This window comes from Pocillopora damicornis, chromosome 11 (assembly GCF_964200805.1).
Source record: "Pocillopora damicornis chromosome 11, jaPocDami1.2, whole genome shotgun sequence".
Lineage (NCBI taxonomy): Eukaryota > Metazoa > Cnidaria > Anthozoa > Scleractinia > Pocilloporidae > Pocillopora > Pocillopora damicornis.
This window is the reverse complement of record NC_142680.1, coordinates 4,529,810-4,550,376: the sequence shown is the minus strand read 5'-3', so window position 1 is coordinate 4,550,376 and position 20,567 is coordinate 4,529,810. Positions and strand designations below refer to the sequence as shown.

General features: G+C 36.7%; 1 protein-coding gene across 3 annotated transcripts; it reads right to left on the bottom strand.

Annotated features, from left to right (window-relative positions):
• Nucleotides 1-420: 420 nt before the first annotated feature.
• LOC149037118 (receptor-type tyrosine-protein phosphatase kappa-like) lies at nucleotides 421-20,423 on the bottom strand. Of its 3 annotated transcripts, none has more exons than XM_089186908.1 (28): nucleotides 20,117-20,423; nucleotides 17,643-17,956; nucleotides 17,271-17,415; nucleotides 16,502-16,815; nucleotides 15,880-16,027; nucleotides 14,936-15,241; nucleotides 14,387-14,680; nucleotides 14,027-14,129; nucleotides 13,203-13,470; nucleotides 12,865-12,925; nucleotides 12,056-12,167; nucleotides 11,823-11,962; nucleotides 11,589-11,740; nucleotides 11,306-11,387; nucleotides 10,868-10,944; nucleotides 9,906-9,945; nucleotides 9,219-9,316; nucleotides 8,920-9,036; nucleotides 8,180-8,328; nucleotides 7,543-7,678; nucleotides 6,991-7,140; nucleotides 6,368-6,470; nucleotides 5,489-5,559; nucleotides 4,903-5,037; nucleotides 4,186-4,308; nucleotides 3,546-3,700; nucleotides 2,860-2,995; nucleotides 421-2,560 (listed from the first exon to the last, which is right to left on the bottom strand). In XM_089186908.1, the coding sequence occupies exons 1-28, from the start codon at nucleotides 20,184-20,186 to the stop codon at nucleotides 2,480-2,482; spliced, it is 4,080 nt and encodes a 1,359-aa protein (XP_089043034.1). In that variant the 5' UTR covers nucleotides 20,187-20,423; the 3' UTR covers nucleotides 421-2,479. The 3 variants fall into 3 exon arrangements, 1 of the variants encoding a protein (XP_089043034.1); XR_016180945.1 differs by having other exon boundaries at nucleotides 1,856-2,560; nucleotides 4,271-4,308; XR_016180946.1 differs by lacking the exon at nucleotides 5,489-5,559 and having other exon boundaries at nucleotides 1,856-2,560.
• Between the last annotated feature and the right edge of the window lie 144 nt (nucleotides 20,424-20,567).

The window sequence follows — 20,567 nt, the reverse complement described above, 5'->3', positions numbered from 1 at the left end:
CATTGCAATTTCAAGCTGTGGCTGAACAATAAACTGGGAAAAGATAGTTTTAAATTAATGGTTGTTCTCAAGAAGGTCAATTTTTGCACAAGAAGCGAAGGTTTTATTCAGAAGAAAGGGAAAGCCACGCTTCTTCGAGGTAGACATGAAATGAGTGAAAGCAGCGAGTCTATTGTTCAGTTAACGATGATGTAAATAGTTATTTTTGACAACAAAATCTCAATTCATTGACTTATTTGTATTTTATTTAAACTTACCCTTAGTTTTATTCTCCACCAGGTAGTTTCAATGGCTTCAAAACCCACAAGAATGAGAACGAATTTTTCGTCAGAATGATTCATGGCGTGTTCATGCCTCGAGGGACTGTTTGGACTGAATGTTCATAATTAACTTGAATATATATCATTAGCATCAAGTAAATGAAACGCATAAACCCAAATTTATTCAATCGTTTTTTCATATTCCCTTACATGCTTTGGAAAGGATATTTGTTTTTTAAAAAGTAGCTTGGTACGATAAATAAGCAATAAATTATATTTACAACCCTGACTGAGAAGAGAGTTTGAACATTATTATCTTTGAAATGTTAACGCGACGTCACTTAAAGGCTATAAATCACAAGAACTTTGCCTGGACATAACAGCCACAGAAAATGTGTAACAATATAAAAAAAAGGGCTAGTTATATTGGCCAATGCTTTTATATGTGTCATTATTGTGGTTTTTCATTTACTTACTGAGAACTTGAAAAAAGACCGCGCGCTCATGTTTGAAGTCAAGATAGCGATCGCACTGCAAGGACGCAGATGTTGCGTGGGCGCGGGTGGATAAGTCCGCACCTTTATTCACGTTTTCTGGCTCAGAGCTCCTTCTTCTCGTGACACATTCTCGTGTCTTTTTTTTTCCATTTCCTTTCCTTACCACCTTTTCAAAATTTCAACCATCCACATGTCACTTTCTTCAAAATTACTGCCTCATTAGGCCAAGCTTAAGTTCAAACGACGTTCCTCATCTGTATGAAGATAGATGCGATTCCGCAAGGTTTTCAACGAAAATGGAATTCTGTTTCCCCAGACGTCTGTACTATGAATTATCGAGCAAAAACTTGAAATGTTAGCGTATAGAGTGCTAAGTCGTTTTCATCGACAAAACTTCTCTTTTCGCTGTTCGTTATTATATTCATTCAGAATACAGATCGAATTGATCTTTCATGCGGATGTCTCAGATAAGAGACTTCCTTCGGAGAGATTTTCTATAAATAACTGTAGTGGAATTTACCAAGGAATTGGGTTTAGTCAGTTTATTTTCTTTTGCTTCAACGTCAGATAGTTTCATCGATGAAGGTTCTCTTTGACTACATCTTCATAAACTAACAGTCGAACGCAATGAAAATAAACGAGATCAGTTCAAACTCTTAAGAGGAATATTAAATAAGAAACTGCTGGTAGATCACTCCAAAATTCACACAATGTAGATAGAAAGGTTAACTATAAGATGGGTGAATATATAAACACATTTCAGTCAATCAATCAATCAGTCATTGAATTTATTAATATATATCCTCAACTCTATATAAATTTTATCCTTTACTTTAGTAAAAATATACAATGGCTGAATATCAGACCACTTAATGCGCTTTACACCTTTGACTTATATTAGTTTATAATTATATTACTAAAAATATAACTCTATACAAAATTATTTCTAATTTCTGAGAAAAAAAATACTATTTTTTTAAAGTTATGTGACCATCTCGTATAATTTATGAATTTAACATTATGAAAAATTAACTCCAGGTAAGGGAATTAAATGCAAAAAAAGGGCAAACTGTCCCATTAAACCAAACTATAAAATTAAAAAGACAAACTTCCATTTTTGATTCAACGCTTTTGAAACGTAAAGACACCTCTAAAGCTTCAATGAAACATTTAAGAGGAATATATACTATGATATATCTAAGTTATAAAAGGTTCTCCTTTACCATTAACCTATAAGAAAACACAAAACTCGATGAAACGTAATAAATTAAACTATTTGAATACTTTGTCTACTTTTACATACATACCTCTTTTCCTTAATGGGATACCTTTGTATTTTGAATTATTTTACATACACCTATCTCTCTTTATCTTAATGGAATAACTTAAAAAGTACGATAATTGCCGTTGTCCTAAGCCCTGTAGAGACACATGTCTGTGTCCCAAGTTACTATAGCAAAATCTGATGTAAATCTATCAGCTATCAAACAGTGAACCTCTTCAGATACCTGTACGTTTACCTGGTCTACTCTTTTTACAAAAATAATTAAGGAAAACCTTTAAAAATATTATAGGGAAAGGCCTTCCTCGTAGAGGCATATATAATTTGTTACAAAAAATTTGAATACGAGGGAAAAAAAAAGGAGAGAACAGCTTTGTAAAAACACCCAGGATGTGCATCACTTCTTTCTATCAAATCTGTTTTATACTTTACAATGCTTTTTAACATTCCGCAAAGTTTGAGTAGGTGCTGAAAGAGTCTAAGTAAGCCAGAACTGTTTTGTAACAAAACATGTACTGCTCCTAAAAGATGAAAACGTAAAAACACTCCTTAGGATCACGAAAAATAACGCTATTGATCTGTGAGCGCTCAGCAAAGTGACCATGTTATTTTCTCAGAACCCAAAAGAAATGACTGAACAGTAAAGAAATTCAATTCTAATTCTTCGAAGCAAAGTTCCGTGTTTTGATAAAGTCAGGCGTACCTTGGAGGGCCCCTACTCCCGGTATTAAAACGCCGGAGTGGAGTTCCCCTGTTTTTCCTCTGGCAATCTAGACATGAGTAAAGTTATAACAATGGATTATGACATTTGTCAACTTACAAGGGTGTTGACAGCACCTGGTCTCTTTGCTCGAACTAGTTTTACAGTCTGGAGAACATCAACTGTTTGTTCAATCTTGACTCGTTCGATCACTGAAATTATGGTAGCTACACAGCCACTGCGGCCAATACCATCACTATAGAAAGATAAAACGGGTAACTATTAAGAAAAAATGAAAAGAACACGATTGTCTATTCGTGTTGCAGTTTCTTGCCTTGATTCTTGTTAGCCTTTAATTTAGCGAGTCAAGTGTCTACTTTTTTCAGACATGTTCAACCAATAACACTGTCTACGCTAGATAAGGTCATCTACATTAACCATTTAAACCTTCTACTATTCTGTAGAAAAAATAAATATTTGGTCATTTATTAGTATAATGTCTAACAAACTGACTATGAGCAATTCGGGCATGACATATGTGCCGAGTAAAACATTAGGGAGCTTAAGCACAGATGTTTTTGGGAAGCAGACGGCAACCAGAAGTTAAAATTATCATTTTTGGTGTTCAAACAATATTTTTCGTTGGCGCGGTTTGGTTTAAAATGCTAAAGCGGTGTCTTAAAAAGATCGCTGCTTAAGCTCTGTATCAATAACCATAACTTTTAACGTTTTAGGGTTATATGTAGTAATCCATTCAAAAATATGATAACATCTAGAGAACTCTTTACTTAAAGAGCGCTCTTTACCTGCACTGAAAAACAATGACTCCATCTCCTGATTGCTGCTGAGACTGTTGTACAGCATTCATTAGTTCAAGTATCTCCTTGGGATCTGGGCACGAGTTTCCATCGGCCCAACCGGTGTACTGTATATGCTGTATAGTTGACTTCCTGTCATGAGACTGAAAAAACAAATTAAAATAGGAAGAAATTCACACCATTCTTCAAAACAGATGCCTATTAAAAAATTAACTTTAAATGAAGGATTAGCTTGTTTATGTGGAGTGAAACATTGAATATTGAAAAGCGAGCAAACAAACTCGATTCCATAATAATGCATAAGTTCAGCGGAAATTCTAGTGTTAAATCAAATAATATCCTTTAGACACTGTATCGATAATGTCAGGAGAATTTACAGAGTGGTCTCTCCTGATATTGAAAGAGTTAAGGTCAAACCATCCACCTTTCATTAACATAAATCACACGCGTTGAAAATATATAAACACTTTCTGTTGGTATTGATTATAGTTTCATCGAAACTACCCATAACACAGGGAACCTTCGAATACTAGTACAAGCAAACCGCAACCATTGGTATGGGAAGAAGTTCGCTCCAAACTACCTAAAGAACAGAAAACTTTAAAATACTTGTACAAACAAACCGTACCGCTGCATTCTCTAAGGTAAATCGTCTGGTAGTTATATTGTTCGAGTTTTCTTGGGACAAAAGCTGAACAGTGACTACACCATACCTGGCGGATCCCTCACTTGGCCAGTATTTTGGGTAACTCTACAAAAAGAAAAACAGTGCTACATGTTTGATCCGTGATATAATTATATATACTTAATATCGTGGTCTAAAAAAAGGGGTTGCAAGGATTTTCCAGTAAAGAGTTCCAACTTTTCCGTGGTCAATCGTTGTAAAATGTTACTTTCCCTCGACGATAAAGCTTCTTCAGTCTAAAGGTGTTGAGAGGATATCCGAACTAGAGTGACATGTGCTCTAAATATTTGGAAGTTTTCATTTCGCCAGCCAGTAACGCAGACGAGTATCGTATTTACAAGTGACAGCGGTTTAGTCAAAGAGTCTCAGCGGGAAAGTTACACTTTGCCGGATAGTTTTTGAGAGCATATTAGTTTCACTGCGTTAATTGATGCTTTAGAGGTGTTTTGTCCCATTATTTTTGCCACCTTTTAACGTATAGTGGCATTCTATCAAAGTTCTCCAGAGATTTCCATCAGTTGCCCATATCAGTGGCTGTTTTGATATAAATCATTAGAGCTTTAACATCATAGTTTAGGCAGGTTCTGTACATTTCTTGGTTGAAAATACGTAGCAAAGAGTGTTGTTTAGTGCTTTTCAGAAACATGTCATGATTCGTACCTGCCTTCCTTCTTTCAAGTTATTCAACATTACAACTGTGCCAATATTATACAAAGAAATCATCAGCCAGAAGTCTTTAATGGTGTTTTCTAATGGCGCTTGAGTCAGGATGTATGAATTCCGTTCTCTATAGTCCTGAAAAATAAAAGTTCAAAAGAAAATGTGGACGTCAAGTTAAGCAACACGAGTATACCAATACGAAAAGAATAACAGTACCTCTTTACCCAAAAAGAAAATACTGGAAGAGAATATATACTTATAGATTGAACAAATTCAAAACATATGGACACGTTGCACTAGAAAGCTTTCTAGAGAACTTGAAGCTACTGAGTTTTTTCTTCAAATCAACATGTTGGGAATACTTATTTTATGAGCTCCTCGCCTTTATTAGGTTTCGTCGCTACATTGATTAAACATTTTTTTAAATCTTTTTTTTGATTTGTGAATTCATGTAATATTGCTATTCTTCTGTATTATTGATTGACTATTTTTAAATTTCGTACTTGCGATGTTTTGTGTTCAATTAATAAATAAACAGAATATATATTACCAAAAATATCTTATAAGAAGGCATTTTTGCACTTACATCCACATATGAGGCATTGATGTAACTCTCTTCTTGTGAGGAAGCTTGTAAGTGCACTCGAGCATCGTCCACTAGTGTAAAATCGACATAAAGGCGTTTATGCAGACAAAAAACATACCAAACAATAATTATAAAGATTGTCTTAGATCTATCGTTTGGAAACATTCGATGTGTGGCGCCACCTGAAATTTGGTATGGAATTTTAGGATACCAATGGTCGAACTTTACGCATTTTAGTTAACCTGGATATATTTCTTTATTCCAAGTCCTACGCTGTCTTAGAAACCTTGATTTCACGCCAATTTGGGTTCCCTTCGTGTGAAGTTTACCCAAGTTGTCCTTAAACACAACACAGTGACTTTAGCCATGACTCGAACCTATAAAATTTTATTTGTTTGGGTCATCGCAGTACGACTTCATAATACCTTGTAGGCTATGACCTTTCTTTATCAAAACTAACAAAATTATAGAGAATGATTGATGGTTGGCGGCTGAATTGTGTGAAAGCCTGCTTTATTGAAAAGTATTTGCATTTTCGCGCATTATTATCTAGACTATGGGTTTATTTTCTCGTGTATATAAGTAAACTGAAATATTTCTGCCGTGACTATGATCGATCAATGGCTAATTTGTTCCCAAAGTTTGTGAAAACTTTGATCGTTTGGTAACAAAACTTTGTGTCGTCCAATCTGTAATCTACTCGTGACTAACAAATTTTACATTGATTGGGGTCTTTCAATTTCGTTGACCACTCGTAAGGTTTCAGACCGAATGAGACACCACTTGGTTTAGGGCTCCATTAGGAAATAACACAGGAGTGAGCAGAAATCTTGTTTGACATTCTTGAAAGACTGCAAAGTAAGACAAGGTGACACTTACGCGGAACAGTGTTGGGGAATCTGTTCTTGACAGCGTTTTCAGGCAGAAATGCTTCCTTTGCTTCCTCTTGAGAAGCCTGGGCGTCTGTTACAAGTTCCAAGCGCTATGACAAAAGTATCAAAAGATGTAAGTGATTATTTTTGCATCTTTCAGTTTGTCCTTTGAAAACCCTTTTCATCTTTTTTATCTTATAGAATAGAATAGAATAGAATAGAATAGAAACTTTATTAAAGTGTCAAAAACCGTCTAGCCAGGGAACAAATCCCTTACTAATTTGGGGACACCATCTTAAGCCAACCTTTGGCCGTCCCGCTTTCATGTTAGTTCCTCGGCCGTTTCTGTTTCTTACCGAACTGAGTTATTGCCTTCTTCTTCAAGCTAGAGCAGTTTCTTGTGATTTGATAATTGAGTCAATGATCACTTGTGAGCGAGACACAATCGTTAGTTTGTGGAGATTAGCTGTCTTGAAAAGTGTAAATAAGACATGAATGTGATGTTAACAATATCAAACAGAGAAGTCTTTAAAAGAATCTTCAGGATAAAGCAATAAGCTGTCTTATTGGTATTTAAGTCTAATTTCGCAACAAAGCGAAATGTATTTATTAGAAATAGTTGCTAGTTACCTTAAACTCTCGTTCATATCCAGTCTTTTTGGATGGTTTATGCACCATGGAAAGCTTGTTCATCACAATTCGTAGGTCCTGAGGGATAATCTCTGTATTTCCACATACCAAGGCCTCCATCACTGCTTGATGCAGGAAAACATACTGTTCCTATACAGAGGTAAAATCAATACTAATATTGTTGGACTGAACGAACAGTTTTTGGAGCAAGAAAGCGCACTGGTTTTATGCAGAGACAGAGTAGTGATGAGACAAACGGCTTTTGGTATATGTCTATATATATACATTAATCTATATATCTATTTGATATATATATTTATATATCAATTCGGATAAAGTCATATCGAGAACGATTAGATTTTCTAAATTTGAAGATGGTGGTTTCAAGAAGGTGGACTCTGAAATCATTTAGGCGTTTTATCGAAATCATAACTGGCTTACGACGATCCTCACAATAACCGTGGAGCACGACGAACCGTGAAATAACTAAGCTCAAAATAAAAAGGACTTATGCTGCTGTTATTCTTATGGAAAGCGGTTGAAATTGCTTACATCTTTCTGCACCATGTGAGGACGAGATCTACGCATTACTTGCACGTAATTCTGTATGAACACAGTTTTAATCTTCTCAGCACTCTCCAACATAGCGTCGATAGCAATGTATGCGCCAGTTCGACCAACGCCAGCACTGTACCAGGGTAACAATAGAGATAATTAACAATTCTTATTGTTAAAAAATATGAAGGGAAGAGGCGAAGGAAAACAATCAACCCTTTTTTTAAGTATGGAAACTCGCACTGATCAAACACGACAAGGTGACTTGCACATTGAGTAGTTTCCTTGTATTTACTTTGAGTCCTCATTTGTTCCTCATGATGTCGAGCTTCCGTCGCATTGGATGTTGGGATTGCTTTGGTTTTGGTTTTACGACAACCAACTGAAAAGCCCTGTTAAAATTGTTAGTTATTTTAAGCACGATTGGGCGACTCTCGAGGGTAAGGGATTGGTTGATGGAGGGCCTTGGTAATTTACACACATGGAGGTATATTAAGAAAAAATTTTTATCGTTATCCTTAGAAAAGAAAAGTTTTAATTAGAAAATCTGCAGAAGAACCTTAACCCAAATAATAATAGTTTGTAAATATGAAGCCGTTAACTTTAAGTCTTGAAATTTTTCTGTGCTCTTTACCTGCAGTGCACAAGAAGTGGTCCACCAGTAGCCTGGTGTCTGGCATGAATCTTTTGTCTAAATCCAAGTAGAGCTGTGGAATGTTGTGGGACGCCTTTGTCTGGCCAAGTGACGTAATGAAACTGGTGCACGTTCATTTTTTCTGAATCCTGAGGGGAAATTCACGCCCAGGTTGAAGATGTTGTCATAGAAGGAGCCCAAAATACGTCATTATTTTCGAGTATTTTTCAATGAAAGATTAATTCCATTACTTAATTTTAGTTGGAACAGAGATCATGCCTAAACAGATCCAGGGGGCCCAAACTTTGATTCATAAGACACATTTCTGTTTTCATCACATATTTTGTGTTATTATTTACTCAGCAGCCTTAATGAACTAAAAGATATTTAAAGATTTAATTTTTAGTACTCTAATTTCATCCTGCAGTTGGAAAAATATTGGTTTGAGTCAAGTGGTAAAAAAGTCTGATGGAAGGGTGGAAGGGGGGACGTCCGAATCCCCCGTACCCTCCACTGAGATCCGCCACCGGTACAAATACAAATACACCCTGCCGGTGGGTTGCAGCTTCTTTGATCGGATGCATTGCAATTTGCGCACTGTTACCATGTACTCTTTAGGTATGTAACACACCCAAAAGGTATATACTTAAAACGATTAGGACTTTTTGTTTAGCACTTAAGGCCATATTCTTTAAGGAAGTACTAAATATAAAAACAGCAATTTTATTAAGACACCCCACCTTCGTCACAATCAATGACCTGATGACGTAATCGGCGAAAGTTTCAGTCTTTTGAAGAGTAACTGTGAAAGCACCATATTTGGAAGTGTGATCTAGCCAATACTGATCGCATTTACCCTACAGTTAAGACAACAACAACAAAAAATGCATGTGAGCCTATATGTAGCAACCCATGACGTTATTCTAACGTTAAGCTTATGGTGCGAGTTTTACAGACCACTCACGAAGCGACGGAAATGCAAAATAAATGAAACGCCGGATAAAGTTGAACGTTAAACTGAAAACTGATCTACGTCTACCTTTCCCCCCTCAACCAGGTTTGTAAGCATCACAATGGTGGAACAGTTTTCCTGCCAGACCAGTCGCCAGAAATCATCGACAGTTGTAGAAGTTGGACCTAATGACCCAATTACAAGTAGTCAGAATATTGTTAAAGAATGGCGAAGCGTGTGGTAATTTAACAAAGCCATGAGCTATTTAACAACATTGACACAACAATGGGACAAGTCTTTCTTTCAGGACAGTGGGAACTTTCTTGAATACATTTATAAATGTTCTTTTTTTCCTGAGAGGTTTTGCCAACAGAGTAACAAAGGAAAGCTAGCACAACCAAAATGGCCAGAAAAAGGCCACAGAAAACCCCTATAAAGGGACTGAACCCCGTAACAACGAGCTATAATCTTCGCCCCCTAATAATGCAGAAACTATCGTTCGAACTAAGCAAGAAATTTCTATAACTTTTGCACCTATTACGTTAATCGAAGGAACTTTTATTCAAGGACGCTTTTGTTAGTTCCAGAGGTGTCCCATTTGCAGAGGGTACACGGTTAAATATACTGAAGGAGACCCAGATAAAACCAACAGTAATTATTATGCGAGACGTTTTGTAGTTCTCTAACTCTATATTGCAGCAGAGTTCACTACAGCAGTTAAACAATGACATGTGTTAACGTGTGATTCTATGAGACTCCTCCAGATAATTGTACCTTGTGTGGCGATATAAGTCATGGTGACCTCGTCGTAGGTCTAAGGAGAGACAGTAGGAAACTTGATGTTATGAGTAATTGTTGTTGTAAATATAAGCATCTTGAATTCTCCAGACTGCTTACTCATGCTGACATGTGTACCATAGAACTTTCTAAAACATTTCATCAAGTCACGCAGTCATTACGTAACACTATTAAAATAGTACTTTTATAAGCTTCTGAAATGTTCCGGAACACTGTGTAAATGTATAGAAGGACTTAGTTATGCAGTGGTAGTAGTAGTAGTTGTTGTTGTCAGGAGACACCGACTGTTTAGAAAGCTATACCGTGAGAGAGAGCTAAAGTGGAAGATTGCTAATTTCAAGAAAAGTTAGAGGAAACTGTGAGTTCGGCGAGCTAAGATATAGACTGTAAGGGGCTTAAGTAAGTTCATTGAGCATAATTATTGTACTGCCTTTAGGAGTCGCCCCTTATTAAGAACATCACTCGTTGTTTAATAAGGTAGTTGAGTTTGTAGGATTGTAGTGTTTTTCTGTCGGTTAGGTTATACCGTAACAGTTAACTGAAATTAATTATAAGTATTCAAAATATTTATATAATGTCTTTTCCATGCCTTTCTCAGCCGTTTATTATGTAAGTTATGAGATTTGCTGTCGAAGTTAAACAATAACGGATGAAAGATGACCCCATAAGAGTAATGCAAGACTGCAGATAGAGAACAGAAAATATTCATGCTGATTTTTTTTCAAGATGCCCGAACGGTAAAATGAGTTTTATTTGTATATCTGTTTAATCTGTTATCTCTTCATTTATATACATCATCAAACAAGTAGTGTCGACGCGCCGTTATATTGCTTTGTATTGTCGTGTCGTACCGTTTCGTTTTGTGTCGAGTCGTATTGTGTCGTCCTGTCTCCGTCGTTGTTTTGTCGTCATATGCATATGTATTTTGTGTTACTGACCGGAATGTAGCTTGCATTGATGTAGCTGGAATTTTTATCACCCTCTATTTCCTCCAAAACAACACGAGAATGATCATCTGTTAATTAACACAATCGGTGATTTAGGAACTTGTTAAGTTTTTTTTTTTTTAATTTTTTTTTTTATGGCGTGAAATACGTATAAATTTTGAACATAGTGTATGGTGCGAAATTCTGACTCAAACTTAACCATTTTACCACTTTCCACCTCACCAACTTTGAAATGATTGGAGATACTGACAGTTTTATATTCAGAGAGCTATGGAATTTATAATTATTGCCTTAAAAGAGACTAACTGCAGAGGCAGCGCTAGTTACGGTCTAGGCACTAGAAACTTATTTTAATTTAATATAACTTAAAGGTTTTTTACCTGGTTACCGTTGGATAGAAACAACAAAAAAATCTTTACATGTACTCACATGAAACGATGTTTCCATAACGGTTCTTGCCTCTGTTACTCTTGCTAATCTCACAAGGAAACAGCATATCGCCCTGTAAATTCTAAGAAAGGTATAAACTAAGTTGCAAAACATGTGCTTTTATCAAAAACGATTCGATGTGACCACTTTTTGAGACCCTTGCAACAAAATCCACCACAAATACCAAGTCACCTATTGCGAAAAGGAACAACACAAAAAAAAATCGAGAAATATTTACAAGTGTTCTCTCGTACAATAACACACAGAAAAACCAACGTCTCACCTTATATTCCTCTCGCAGTACAATAGCACCATTTTCAGAACCTCTCTTGAAGTATTTTTCAAAATTAGCCACAGGAATTGGTTTGGGCTTACCATCGTCAGCCTCACTGTAGGTAGCCTCTTCCTCTCCACCGTCCGGCTGTTGTTTAATACCTTTAGGGTAAAGAAATCGCATACATGGAACTTTTCAGTAGCTTGATAATCCCTATAGGCAATCAACCATGTTATAGCATACCTTCAAATGACAGACGTTTGTCTCCTACATTCTGATAAACCAAACTTGATGTACTCGCGCCAAGGTTTTCATAACCGTTTTGAAGGTCATCAAATTGGACAGGTCTTTCACTGGAACTTTGGGATCTTGTCTGCCTTCTCCTACAAAAAAAAAAAAGATAAGATGTGTAATTTTCGGTTGCAATACTTTTTTCTACGCTCAGTCATTAGTATTCAGTCTTAAAATAAACAAACCTCCGGTATAAGAGCACAGCAACAACAACTGCTGGTATAAGGAGTAGCAACAGAACTGCAGGTACAGCAACAGCAACGACATTAAAACTGCTGGACTTTTCCTCTCTTCCACCTTCCACGAAAGAAGAGCGTAAATAGCATTTCAGGGTAGACATTTGGTAATAAAAAAATCAAAAATGGTTTTTAAGAAAATAATTTTAGTCGACCATGGCCGAAAATCGTTTTGAAGGTTCGAGTGACATCACAAGAAAACACTCGCACAACCGGCAATGACCAAAATGATGTCGGCTTGGATTGCGGACTCGTACTACCAACTGCGGTACCGGCTGACTCATGCTAAGAAAAAGTCTTAAGTTTTAAATGCTGGTTCGAGGAAAGTACATTTAACCGACAATTTGGAACTTCTTTAATTCCAATCCGCGTTAATCTTCTCTATTCTTAACCATCATTGTTCTGTTTAGGTTTATTTGCGCATTTTTGGCTTTGGCTACCCTAGCCATCAATTTATCAATTGTTTCCCTCAAATTCACTTTAGTTTTGTTAGCAGCTCGCTACTGTCCTTAAATTTAGCTTGGTACCAGGCCGAGCGAGCCAAATTCTGGCATAAACTTTGAAAGCTCATAGTTGATGATATGGATTTAGACTAGCTTGTAGATCTAGACTATCTAAACGAAAATGTAGACACCAGGCTCTGTATACTGAAAAGAAGTAAACTAGTTCAATGAAAGAAAACCCCTTGAATTACAAAAGTAAATCTACAATCGTATAAACTGTAACTTGTTGGTAAGCTAAATGTAATATGGACAAACCCGTAATGGCCGGGGTGATAGAAATTTTGGCAACGCTCCCTACTTCTCCTTTTAGTACTTCCTGTAGAATATACGAAAAACAAACCACACATTTCAAAAAAAGCCCGTGCTTTAAAAACAATGAGGAAAACTGTAGTGAGAATAATACGACTGAAAAGTATGTGCTTAGACTAGACCTCCTCCTAGTTTTTGTGTTAACTCATACAATGTGGTGCGAACAATCTTCTCCGCAATAAAGACTAGACCACTGTGTAGCAAACTCTTTAAAATCGATTGCAAAAAGGTCATTAAACCCAGTTCTACGAGTAATGGAGGGACGTAGGTTATAGCCTACATACCTTCGTGGTTTTAGTTAGAGCTCTCTCATACACAATGTACTTTTGTCCTTTTTCAAGTTCTTTATTCAAATAGTTTCCAGTTTTTTCACCGTCACCAACAGTAAATTTCCAAGGTCCTTTGAGCGCTGGGACATTTCCTATCTCAGCAGCAATGTAAAAGTTCACGTCATCGTTCTTTGCATCACTGGCAGCTTTCAGTTGTGAATCATAATTTTCCGGAAGCTCTTCAACATCATTGACAACTTTCAGAACAATAGCTTGATAAGCACTGAAAGATTAAAAACAATTTGCCCGAGTCATGAAGACAATTTGTATATAGCCTCTAATCACATTTTGATCTTAGCATCAATGACTTAAATCCTCTTGCTAGAATTTATTCTGCTTTCAACAACATACCATAATCTTCCTAGAGGTAAAAAGGGTCAAACAAAGGTTCTTTTTCCGAGATAAAATTAAATCTACCACAATGAGAGACTTCTGTATGGTTAGAGGTCTTCTGTAAGCTGTCAGCCGATTTACCAGAACGATTCTGATCATCATTTCCTCGACAATTCGATGTGCACTGCCTTGAAATTCTCCCCAGTTAGAAATTGCAGGATACAGCTTTCTCTGCGATGAGGATTACTTTTCCTAAAGATTTAAAATTCGAAACACATGAATCTGGCGCCTCTTTTGCTTGATTTCCACTGCATGCATCAAGCCAGACTTCGTGGAAGAAGCGTGACCTCATTTCTCGAGGAGCGGCTGGCAATCTTACCTTATCATTAGGAAGGACCTAGTCAACCTTAGGTTATTCTGCAAATCACATTCTTATTGATAATTACCTTATTGGACCATTAATTTGTTCAACTGGCCACAGAAAAATATCAACAGCTGTCACAGAAACCTCAACATCAGTCACATTATGTGGAACTGGAGCTCTAGGAGCTGGTGAGAAAGATAAACACTTAGTATCTCAACAAAAGGGTTCCTATCGAATGAGATAGTACAGCTGTATGATTACAAGTTCAGAAGGTGATTCATGACAGAGTGCTTAGACTAACTACATGAATTAACGAGACCATTTCTTCAAGAGTTAAATTGATCAAAATGACGGTAAGATATAAATGATTCGCTTAAGTTAGACAGGATTTCATGAAGTAACTAAGTTATGGTCGCTTCAAATATATGAAAGTTAAGTTTACCATATGTCCTGGTAGTTACAGTTATCGTCTCATATGGTCCAGGTTTAATAGTCACAGCTGTGACATTAAACTGATAAGTCACTCCACCAAACACATCAACTGTGTGACTAAATGCATCCTTGTCTATTCCAGAAAACTCTCTCGCTGCACTTCCATTGTAACTGTAAAACAAAGTGTAACTTCTAATAACTCCATTTGGTTCTGCGGGCTCAATCCAAGTCAAGGTTATTCTTGGACCGTGCGATTTGGTAGGTGACACATCAACAGAAGACAAGGATACTGGTGCACTAGGAGCTGGAAGAATAAAGATGATATGATTATTGATAAAATAATGGGAGGTATGTGGATTGAATAACAATTAATCCAAAGCATTTGTAGTGCGTTCTAAAAATGTAATACATTCGAGCCTTTATTAATCGACACCATATTAAGCACTCATGCTGTATTAAGCGGTCGGTTGTCAAGGTCCCCAATTTTTCCCCTTCAATAATATTTCTTCCATTAACAACTATGATCATTTTATCTCTTTCACCTTCATCTATCACATACCATCTTCCTTAGTTCTCTTCACCTCAACAGGGCTCTTTGGTCCATCACCATCAAGAGTATATGCTAAGACTTGAAATCCATATTCTGTGAACTTATCAAGCCCAATGACATTTCTACTTAATGTCGATCCCTTGCTAATAGTTAAGGTTGTTGCTGATCCACCAGAACCTTTCTTTTTGTAGAACAGTTTAAACCCTGTAATGTTTCTTCCATGTCTGGCAAAGACTGGTGGCAACTGCCAGGAAGCTGTGATGCTGGTAGAAGAGCTTGCAGTTAACTTGAAGGCTGCCGGAGGTTGTGACGGAACTGAAATAAACAACAACAGTTACTTGTAATAATTTTTAGTTAATTTAGTGATATGAATGTAAATTAATCACCCTCATGACCTTACAGAGCCTTAGATATTCCTCAGATCAAAGTGAAGGATCATGGGACTGTGCACATGCATTAAATATACATTATTTGTATCCCGAGTGTGAAGACGTGCTCTACATAAAAGGAGAGAAATGATGCTGTTGTAATGAAAACCCACTGGGCTCCAGAATCTACAATGTACAATGCTAAAATCACATCAGACACTGTTTCATATCAAGCACAAATAATAATCTAAACAAAACGTTTTTTTCAATTTAACAGAAAGAGAAACTGAAGGATCTTAGCAGAATGGATTCAAGAATTTTAAAACGATATTTAAGTCTTTTAAAAAAAACCTAAATTTATTTATTTTCATTTTCTCTCATCTCTTATGGTCAGCAATAAATTTAAAGTTATTTTTTAAAAAATTTTCACCTGACCAATTACAAGGCTCTATCAATATTGGATAGTTGATAACTCGCCGTTAGCTAGCTCTGCACAATTACCTAGGCTTGTCTTCCACAAATAATTGGAATAATGTGACTTCATTTTTGTCTCAGGGGGAGATAAAAACAAGAGCAAATAAATACCTTTTGTTAGAAGTATTCCATAAACTTCCACTCTCAGAGCTTTAAAGCCACTATATGCCGTTGGCTTAAAACGGATAAACTTTGCACTTTCAAATTCCTGGAGATTGTTTTTTACGATGCCATTTTGATTTGAGTTTCCGCGAAAGACCTGTAGTTTATGATAAAAAATGTGAAATAATTGTGTCAAAATACTCTTAATAGTACTGCTTCATTGACTACTATTAAGTATCAGTTACTTCCACGTCTATAATAGCTATTGAAAGACCTAGTTACTATTGTTACAAAACTAACTCAAAAACACCGGTATGTGACCCTGTATACCATTTCTGGTGAATAGCCTAAGGGAGAGGTACAGTTCGAGAGAGATTACAATATGAGAACCACTGGTTGGACAAACACCGAAAAATAAGATTTTTCGAAAGCCCTTTCACACAATCATTTTATTTTCTTTGCTATAGACTACATACTTTATTAAACAACAAGACTGAGCCTTGACCAGGTACACACTTCTTTTACCTCCCTCCTCTTGACTCAAAAAATTGAGACAGTGTTCTAGGACCTATATACTATTGGCTTTTTTGTAACTTACATGAATATTCACATGACTTTTATATAAACTTACCCTGTCTGCATTGTTTTCTTGGTAGGTAACCATAGTGGTACCATCCACTGATAACTGAATCTCGTAGTTTTTTGTCCACTCATTGATACCATTAGCTCCTTGGGTAGCAACAGCACAGATAACATACTCATACAGAAGGTCAATTTGGAGGTAGTCGGAAGGATTGGAATTAGTCCTGGGTGCCCAACCCCGCTTATTTTCATTTAGTCGACCATAAGAGGGTAAATACTTATTATTAAAATGCGATGAGGCAGAGAAGCTGCTGTCTGGAATTGTACCACCACTGGCCAGACCAATGGCCTCCATTTCACAAGCTGCAAGGTAATAATTTAGAATCAGCCTTCATAGTGCCATGCAAATTGTAATCATATTAGGTCTGCGGTCTTATGCATGCGTCGTGGGACGTGTAAGCATAAGACATGTTCGTTTACCAAATAAATTATAAGTTGAGACCACGATGAGGCTCCATGTATCTTTATAGATCTGTAGACCAACTCTCACCTCAACTCAGTTGGTATTTTTACCCGATACTTTAAAGTCATTAATTTGCATTATTAACTTTACAAAAAGAACAATAGATCTATAGGTTAAAGTACCAAACAATAGCTTCAAATGCAGTCTTTTTCTATCAGCTGTTCTCATTTCACATGCTTTGAAAAACTTGCGTAAAGATTAAAAGAGTATCTTAGACTACCCTACAATGTGATAACAATACTGGTCCCCCGATAATAGCAGACATGCAAAAAATGCATCGAAGCTTCAAACTCACTTGGGTTTTTTTTCACTCCAAATACCTCTGTCCTCATACACACCCCAGCCTGGTGCGTTCGTGGCCGGAATCGCAGTTGTTTTGCTAAAACTCCATAAACAACATGCTTCTTTTCTGAGTTCCTGTCATCATTTCCTCTCAGAAACTTTGAACCAAAAAAATAGTCACAAGTCATCAATAGTGTTTTTCTCAAATTAAGAACGTAGCAGATATAAGAATACAAATAGTTTAAATACTATTAAGATCAACAATTCTTAGGACAAGCCTTATTTTACCTGTAAGATATTCTATATTGTCAGACTTTACAATCCATGTTCTATTGGCATATAACTAGCTGTAGCAGCTATGCTTCAGAGTCTATTTCCAATTTACCTTGGTTTTTCCACTTTCCTTATAGTCTGTCCAAGTTATCCCATTTGTGGAAAATTGTAATGTGTAATTCTTCACCCACTGATCTGCATGAGAATTCCCTTGAGTGGACACAGCACAGATGATATAAATTGCCTGTAGATCAATCTGTAGATATGGATTAGTGTCGCTTGTTCGTGCACACCATGATGATCCAGATGTGTAGTTCAGTCGACCATTTATGGCTGGTGTGCTGGCACTTTGTTCAGAAGAAGCAGTTATATCACTATTTGGAATTGTTCCACCTCCCATTCCAAGGTCAAAATCAACACAAGCCCCTATAGAAGCAAAATTTACATTTGCATCATGACATATTCACAATTATAATTGTAACAGGGATAAAGGGTTGGATGTAAAAGGGACGCGCAAGCCTTGATTCTCTCTAATGGGTACCTCTAGTTAAAAGTCCAGATATTTAACAAGTGGCTAATGGTGCATATTTAACGAGCTGCAAAGCGTGGAAGAAAAACGAACTCGTTTTTTAGAGTCTGGTGAAAAGTGATCCATATGTTGCTCAATGTACAATACATTAATAGAGGGATTGTATAATGATAAAGCTCTATCTGGCTTGCTGGTATGTCGACTAATAATGTCCTTGACTGAGGGTTTCTACTCATAATTACTCATTTGCCCTCCAAGCTTCGCTACTTTGCCAAATATTTATTTTCCGGACAATATCTCAGCTACAGACATACCAACCGCCTGAAGGTTTATTTATTAACTAACTTGACACAGGAAAACAGGGTTTCTAACCCTTCCTTAGATGAAAGATAAGTTTAATTTTTGGGTAAATGCACAATTTCAGCGCTCACCTGAAGCAAGAGGAAGAAATACAGCGTGAACAACTAAACGGAAACAAAGCTCGAGATTAAACTGCGTTATGTTTTGATTGAGTGTGTCACGGTATGTGGTCACGATTGTTTTGCTTGACCAACCTTTTGTAACAGAAAGCTCATGCGACAAAACATGTCTGTTTCCTCGCCACTCAAGCTCGTATTTGCATAATTTCTAGCGTTATCGCTAATACATGTAAATCTGGAGCTTTCAATCAGTTTATGCTTATTTCTAAATAATGCATTTTGCTCTTTGCAGTATTTTTATAGTTATCACATAAGTGTGTGTTGGTTTGTCGTTCAGATTGAATTTCACCCTTTGATACTATGGATGTGGCAGTGATAGTTAAATCAATGGGATTTTTAGAATTTTCATGTACGATCTAGTTGATTTCATCTACAGTGAAAACATTTTTATTCCAGCTGAAGTATGTAAGTTTGAGGTTTTAGTAAATCATTTCTGTTTTGCATCTTTCAACCCAAACTCTATTTAAAGTATTTCAAAGAACTGTATTTCTTTAACGAAAGGCCCGTGTGCTTATTTAAAAATTGTAAAGGAACTCTGCAAGCACATGGAGGTAAACATAACTGGAACGGAAAAGAATCTACTCTCCTGTCCTGATGCGGCGGTAGTTGAAGCCTAAAATGTTATAGATAAAGTGGCAATAGAAACAGGATTTCCTTGTATCCCTACTAGTAATTGAAGAAAGTGAGATAGGGGGTCGCTTATTCGGGAGAGGACACTTATCAAAGAGTGGGTGCTTATTCGAAAAAGTGCAGTAACTGTAAATAGGTATTTTGCGACCCCAGTCAGTCAATGCAGTGGTAGCTATTCGCTTTCTGTCCGACGCTCGATATTTTATCGCCACGGTTGCTTGAGAAACGGAAATGAATAATGATTGTTTCATAGGAAAATACTGGAAAAAACAGACAATTTCAATTATCTGTTTGCTCTCCTTAAGCTGTAATGTAAGCATAATGTATTATTAATATTTTCGCAAGATTGGAAAAGACACGTTTCTGAGGCAGACATGGAATCAGTCAATGCCTGAGGCATGCGTAGAAGTTTAGTTGACGACGGTCGCAATAAATATGTTCGACGACAAAATCTCAGTTAAATGACTTGTATTAGTATTACTTTAAAACTTACCCTCAGCATGATTATCTACCAGGTTGTTCTATTAGCTTCAAGACCCAAGGTTTTCATGGATGAGAATAAATTCTTCGACAGAAAGGTTCTTGGCGTCGTTTTATTTAAGGGACTATTTGAACTGAATGTTCACAAGTAGCTTGAACGTGCTTTAGCATTTAGTAAATGAAGCGAATCAACCCAAATTTATTCAATTGGTCGGTCACATTCCCAAACATGCTTTGGAAAGGATTGTTTTTAAAGAGAGCTTGGTATATCTGTCCCAAGATTAGTAAACAATACTCTAATCTTTTTGGTTTTAATGCTGACTGCATTAGCGATTAAGTTGCGATGGTACGCGGAAGTCTTAAGCTCCAGCTCTCAAAACTGAAAGACACATCCCACCATTTCTGCTAAATGTAGTATTCAAATAAAAATAATCCTTTCGAGTACATTTAATATGATATGGTACTCACCTGAAGCCAGAGGAAGAAATACAGCGAGAACAAGTACACAGGAACAAAGCTCGAGATTAAACTGCACCATGTTTCGATTGTGTCACGGTATGCGGTCACGCAAGATGTCTTTGTTTTCTTACTATTCAAGTGAAGGGTCAAGGGCCCTCTTCACTCAAACACGTTTACTCAGCACTCAATTTAACTACTCTTTAATTCGCACGTGAAGAAGAAGTAAATTCCTAAGGAACAGAAAAACGACAAAAAGGCACTAACATATAAGACGGGAAAAATAAATGTGAAGATACCACGAGACAAAAACCTTACCAAATGCTGAAGGAATGCACAAGACACAAAACACTCGTAGGAATGACGCAAAATATGACACACTGACGCAAAGTATGACACACCGCCAAAATGGGCGTGAAACATGAGATGTTGAGGGCTGCGTAATTTGCATAAAGTGCGAAAA